The sequence below is a fragment of the Mastomys coucha genome, unplaced genomic scaffold (assembly GCF_008632895.1).
Source record: "Mastomys coucha isolate ucsf_1 unplaced genomic scaffold, UCSF_Mcou_1 pScaffold17, whole genome shotgun sequence".
NCBI classification, from domain to species: Eukaryota; Metazoa; Chordata; class Mammalia; order Rodentia; family Muridae; genus Mastomys; species Mastomys coucha.
The window spans coordinates 21,513,958-21,520,526 of NW_022196899.1; the positions used below are offsets into that span (position 1 = coordinate 21,513,958).

The 6,569-nt window shown below is 42.0% G+C and overlaps 1 protein-coding gene across 3 annotated transcripts in view; it reads left to right on the forward strand.

The window, feature by feature from the left end:
• Positions 1-6,569, forward strand: part of Pld1 (phospholipase D1) — a 208,772-nt gene that overhangs the window by 194,047 nt on the left and 8,156 nt on the right. For all 3 annotated transcript variants that reach the window (XM_031376479.1, XM_031376480.1, XM_031376478.1), the window contains one exon: positions 1,596-1,749. In XM_031376479.1, coding sequence (XP_031232339.1) covers positions 1,596-1,749 — 154 coding nt within the window. The remainder of the gene's footprint in view (positions 1-1,595; positions 1,750-6,569) is intronic.

A 6,569-nucleotide genomic window follows, 5' to 3' on the forward strand; every position in this document is an offset into this window, starting at 1 on the left:
AGGGAGAGAGGGAGAGGGAGAGAGAGAGGGGGAGAGAGAGAAGGAGATTTATTCAATGTGGTCATCTTGGGAAAAGAGACCCAGTGAAGGGTCCTGAAGTAAGACTGCCTGCCATTTAAATAGAGAGCCTAGATTATGACCATCTAAGCAGTGCCCATCAAGGTGTGGTCGCACCCACCACTAACCTGTCACAGTTGGCTTCAGTCTTATGCTTTAAGATGGTCTGACACGTTGTTAGAGCACTTGTCTCTTCTCAGGTGACAAGTTCCCGTCTGGCTGCAACCTTTTCTTTCTCGCAGTCTGGGATTTCTGGGGGAAGATTCCCATTTCTTTGGGGCCTATCGTTTTCCCAGTCTGGTAGTCATTCTGAGATCTCCTTAGAAGATCCTTCATTCCTGCTAGGTAAAAAAGGAGTGCATAGTACACACCTACAAGATAAAAATAAAACATTAGTCCTCGATTCACATCCTTGGAGAATTGAGATTTCAGAGTAGAGGGCAGTAGATATCAAAGCTGCTGGCCAGCCACGTAAGCGGAGGTGGAGGGTTGCAGCCAGTGACTGTAAAAGCATTCCTGGCATTGACAGCCCTTGTTGTATAAGACCCAGACTATAATGCTTGTTCTTGATGTTTGTTTGCTTTCAAGACAGGGTTTCTCTGTGCATGTCTGACTGTCCTAGGACTCACTCTGTAAATCAGGCTGGCCTTTAACTCAGAGATCTGCCTGCCTCTGCCTCCTGAGTGCTGGGATTAAAGGCATGCACCACCACTTCAAGGCTGATTTTTAAAAAAAAATAAAATAAAACAAAACCCAAAACCCTACCAGCTTCTGTACTGAACTGGTAGCTGTGCCATTTTCTGTAAACTCCTTCAGATTAACCAGCATCCTTCGAGATGTGGGTAGAAAATTGAAGTATGTGAAACAATAAGGAAATGCTATTATTTCATAAATAATATAAGGAGGCTCCAGTCAGTGTCAGCTGGTTTACAGTCTTCTAGGTTTTGTAGGGTTCTTAAAAACAATTATTTTTATTTATGTGTGTTTTACCTATATCTGTGTGTGTATGCTATGTCCATGTGTGTAGGTACCCACAGAGTCCAGAAGAAGACATCAGATCCTCTGCCCTTAGAGGATGCTGTGAGCCATTAGCATAGCTGCTGTGCCATCTCCCCAGCTGCTAGGCGGCTTTCTGTCCATCCACCTCCACAACCAGCTTGTTGGGTTAGTCCCTCGTGCTTGCAAAGTGACTGTAGAGTGAATCCTCTGAAGTCAGTATTCAAAGGCTGGGAAAGATGGCACAACGTTCTCCTTCCTCGGAAGCCCCCAGGAGCTCTCCTTCATGTTATGTGGTTCTGAACCATGCTGGGTGCCATCCCCTAAGCTCATCACTGACAAAGAAAACAGCATTACAATGGCTGGCCTAGAACGATAAAGTTCATACTCAGGCTCATCCTCAGGAGGCCCCCACATACCTAACCTGCCTCTTTCCCTAGTTGACAGAATTGGGGTTTCGTGAGCCGGGAAGCACGGAGTGAGATCGTATTGATGGTGGCCGTCACGAGAGGCTTCAGCATGTCTGCTCATTCTCCTTTTAGGTTCCGCCAACATCAATGACCGGAGCATGCTGGGGAAGCGAGACAGCGAAATGGCTGTCATAGTGCAGGACACAGAGACGGTTCCGTCGATGATGGATGGAAAGGAATATCAAGCTGGCTGCTTCGCCCGAGGCCTTCGGTTGGAGTGCTTCAGGTCAGGCCTGCAGAGCCATGGTTTTATTATTATTTTCATGGAGCTGGGGCTCAGGGTGACCTTCACCCTTGGCACCCCACCATGCTAGATTTTTTTCACCTAGAATAATGTCCCTCAGAGTGTAGGAAATCTATCTATCTATCTATCTATCTATCTATCTATCTATCTATCTATCTATCTATCTATCTATCTACCTGTATGGAAAATAATTTTAAACATGCATACATATATTTTAATAATCTGCCATTTTTATGAATAATAGCACAATTTACTCTTTTAAATGGAGTTGATTGAAGGTCAGGGCAGGTCAAACCATATAGGTGGGATTTATGTAAGTTTTTAAAAGTAACTTCACTTTAAAAAAAAAATCAGAATATACAAGGTGCTCTGTCATGTGAAGACACTCCCCTAGAAAGTCTGAAGGTCTTAGTTCAGTGGCCTCAGCTCACATGGTGAGTCTTCAGGTTGTCCCCTGTGGAAGGGGAGGAGGGACTCCCACGAGGTTGCCTGACCTCTACATGCACAGGGACGTGAACATCTGCAGATGAATTACAAGTATATATTCCATATTCCCAAAAGGATTCTGGTGGTTACTGGTGTCAGATTTAGGTGTGAGCACTACACTTCCCAGGTTTAAAAGAACTTCTCTGGTCTTCCACAAGATAGACAGAACACCGACTGCTCTGAAGTGAGGGCTGTGTGACCCTCAGGGACTAAGCACGGTTGCTGGCTCTGGCGAGGTTCTAATTGCCCCCAGCTCCTTCAGTTTGTTATTAAGTGCCCCTCCCCTCACCCTTTTCAGTTATGTTACATCATTACTCCATTGCTCACTACTGTCTAGCTCCTTCCCTCAGAACTAAACAAGGAACAGGTAAAACCCTTCCAGATACATTAAGCCCACACAGTCTGTCAACACCTTGGTTTCTCTCCCATCTGTAGACCTTGGCAGGAGGTCCGTAGTTTATGATTCCAGAATTGTTCTGGCTGTGATATGATTTCACTTGTGACCTGTCAGGGATCTCTGTGACCACCAGGGCTGGCAGAGTGAGACAAGAAAGGAAATCTGGTTCAACATGATTCAGTTAGCCAGTGTTGGTTCAGACTTCTGTTGTCCAACCCCGAGTAGTTTATTGGAAGCATCTTTAAATATAACATAATTTGGAAAAAAATATTTCCTGGTGTAACATAATCCCCATAGGCATAATTACATCAAAACTGTTTTCAAAGTACATGCCACTTCTTCCATGAAGAATGATTCTAGACATAAGCTATATGTATTATCTATCTTAAGGTCCTGTAGGAGGGTCTGGTGTGGTCTTGCTCATACAGACAGCATAGAGGTCATTTGGGCTATTAGCCATCTCTGGTCCTGGATGTGGGAGGTTGGTCTCTCAAGCTCCAGCCCTACAGATAACACAAAGGTCACCTAGACTATTAGTCACTTCAGGTCTTGCCTGTGGGAGTTTGGTATGGCCTAGCCCTACAGATATAGTAAATCACCAGATTATGAACCATCTCCATTCCCAGCCTTCTGGGTGGAAACACAGGTAATACAGCTATTGAAAAGATGGTCCTGTCTAACATTTCTGGTTTCTTTAGTGTCTATCTGTGGCAAGGACCTCTGTGTTTCCAGTAGTGGCCTCTGTGATGAGACATACCAAGTGCTTGTGACATAGTTGAAGACTGTGTTTTATCCTGCTTGCAGGAGGGATGTCCTGTAAAACCTCTGTTTTGATCCTTCATGCGTTAATGGCGCACATGGAAACTGGCTCCCACACAGAGAGGATGTACTAGGTTCTGCTCTCTTTGACAACGTGACAGCTGCCTTTCTTCAGTGCTAGCTCCCAGACCTAGCTACATTCGCATTCAGACACATTCATTCTTTGCTTCTAGCTCAAAGAACTGAACCATACCTCAAAATATGCCAGTACCCTTTAACAGCTTTTATCACTATATTACTTTATTACTAATTGTTTGGTGCAGTGGGAATTCTTTCAAACTGCTGATATTTCAGAAAAGTGCTGTTAATTTGTTTTGTTTAGCAGGGGAGAATTTAAAATTAGTACGCTGCTCTTCAACCCATTGCTTTCCTATTACAGTGTACACAAGGAAATAGTTCACTTTGTAAGCTGAAATATATGTCATGTTCTTTCAGTTGTGGGTAAATTTCAATATTCTTTTTAAAGTGGTGAGTTTCTTTATACACTTTCAGGTGTATACTAATTATAGAGGGACATGATTCTTCTTTTTAGCTCATTTTCTCTTGTAGAAATTTGGCATATATAAAAAAATATGAAGGTAAAATTTGTAATTCCTCCATCTAGTACCAGTGACTTTTAAGCTTTTAATTTTTAAATTCATAAATAGATTGTAAATATTTATTAAGTGCTATGTGATATGTTAGTGTCAAAATAATTATTCTGTATATATTAATACTGGAAATGAATGTGGTGACAGCTATTCCTTAACCAGCTAGTTCCCCAAACAACGACACAGAGACCTTTTAATATTTCAAGGCTTGGAACTTGTCTGGGCAGACTCTCAACTAGTTAACCCACCCATCTAGCCCCATCCAGCCCCACGGCTAGCTCTATCTAACCAGCCCCGTCCAGCCCCGCGGCTAGCTCTATCTAACGAGCCCCGTCCAGCCCCGTGGCTAGCTCTATCTAACGAGCCCCGTCCAGCCCTGTGGCTAGCTCTATCTAACGAGCCCCGTCCAGCCCCGTGGCTAGCTCTATCTAAGGAGCCCCGTCCAGCCCCACGGCTAGCTCTATCTAACAAGCCCCGTCCAGCCCCACGGCTAGCTCTATCTAACCAGCCCCGTCCAGCCCCGTGGCTTAGCTGTACCTTGTTGAGGCAGGGGCTCTCTTGTTTCTGCCTTTCTTAGTGCTCCAGACTAGCCGGCCTGTGAACTTCTGGGCAATTCTCCTCTTTCTTTCCTAGCTCACTGTAGGAGTGCTGGTATGGAAGATGTGCACTGCCATATCCAGCTTTTTACCTGGCTTTCAGAGATTAAATTAAGGTTACCAGGCTTGCATGGCAAGTGATTTTCTGAAGAACCATCTCTCCAGCCCAGTATGAGCATGCATATCTATCTGCTCAAGCCTTTATCCTTTCATTGAGCATTCAAATCTAACATTCAGAATTCTTTCTTCTAGCTTCTGTGAAATATACACTCCATCATCATCATCCAAAGTCTCCCTCCCATGAAGCACACCAAAACCTCTTGCTCATGCCTACAATAGCTTAGTTCCCATTGGCCAAGCTTATGTCATGCCTCCTCCTTCCTTGTTGCCTCAGAACTGGTACCTAGCATTCTTTCCTTAAGCATCTGTCAGCTCTTGTCCATGTTCCGGCTATGAGGCCACATCAGTCTGTCTTCTTTCCTTCATTCTTATCTGTGGGTGAAGTGCATTAATGTGTATAGATGAGCTACATTTTCTTTTCTCACTAGTTTTTTTTTTTTTAATAAGCTGATGGACACTTAGTTTGCTTTTGTTTTCTGACTCCTCAATAATGGTGGAAAGACCACGGGAGTGTAGTTGTCTCTGACAAGTTGAAAGAACATCTCAGGGGATAAGTCAATATTGGGATTGTGCGTGAGATCATACAGTTCTACTTATAACTATCTGATGAACCTCTGGATGGGTTCTCATCCCTAGCAATACAGTAATGGATTCCTCTGCACATCTCACAAATATGCTAACAATTTTAGCATTTGGCATTTAGATTTCTACTTTTTCCTGCATATAGATGTATGTATATATGCACACACACATATGTATATATATATACACATATATATATATATATATTGCATATATCTTTCAAAAGCAAAATTTGAATCTTGCAGGCCCTGAAAATCTTATTTTTTAATATCTATTTCTTTACTAGCATGCGTAAATGTGCATGCATACGTGTGTGCATAAATGTGTAAGTCAGAGGATAATTTGTGGGAGTCAGTTTTCTTCTTTCTTCACCTTGAGGGTCATGCAGATCCCGTTCAGGTCTTCAGACTTGGAGGCAGTAAAGGCTTGGCTTACCTGCCAAGCCAGCAGGCCAGCCCCTGAATGTGTTTATTATCTAAATATTACATAGGCTTTTCCATGTTAGTATCATTCTGTAACATTTTAATGATTGTACTACACTTCATCATATGTGTGTACCATAATTCCTGAAAAACATACCTCTGTATCTGATGTAACCTTTTGCTGATATTTTATTATTTTGTGATTTTTTTTTCTTTTTTTGTTTTTCGAGACAGGGTTTCTCTGTATAGCCCTGGCTGTCCTGGAACTCACTCTGTAAACCAAGCTGGCCTTGAACTCAGAAATCCACCTGCCTTTCCCTCCCAAGTGCTGGAATTAAAGGCATGTGCCACCACAGCCCAGCTGTATTTTGTGATTTTTTTTAAAGGTTTTTTTAAAAATGTGCTTATTAGTCAAGAGTACTTGTTGTTTTGTGAGTTTGCATGACCTTCTCATGTCCTTTGCCTACTTCTCCGGAATGTTTAACTTTCTCTGAGTGTCCAATAATTATTACTTATTTTGTTGACTGTGGTTGAACAAATTCTTCTTAGTCCTATTTAGGAGAAAATTACTCTTTGGGGGAACATTATTAAGGTATTTGTAACTAAATTTATGAATTTTTCCTTTTTTTTAACCGATTTGCTAAGAATATATTCACCACGCTCCACAGTTACTTTTGGATTTTGTTTTCTTTTTGTTTTTTTTTCTAGTATTTGTTTGAGCTTTACATTTTGCATTTAACACGTGTAGTTTCATTCTTAATTTTTTTTTTTTTTTTTTTTTTTTTTTTTT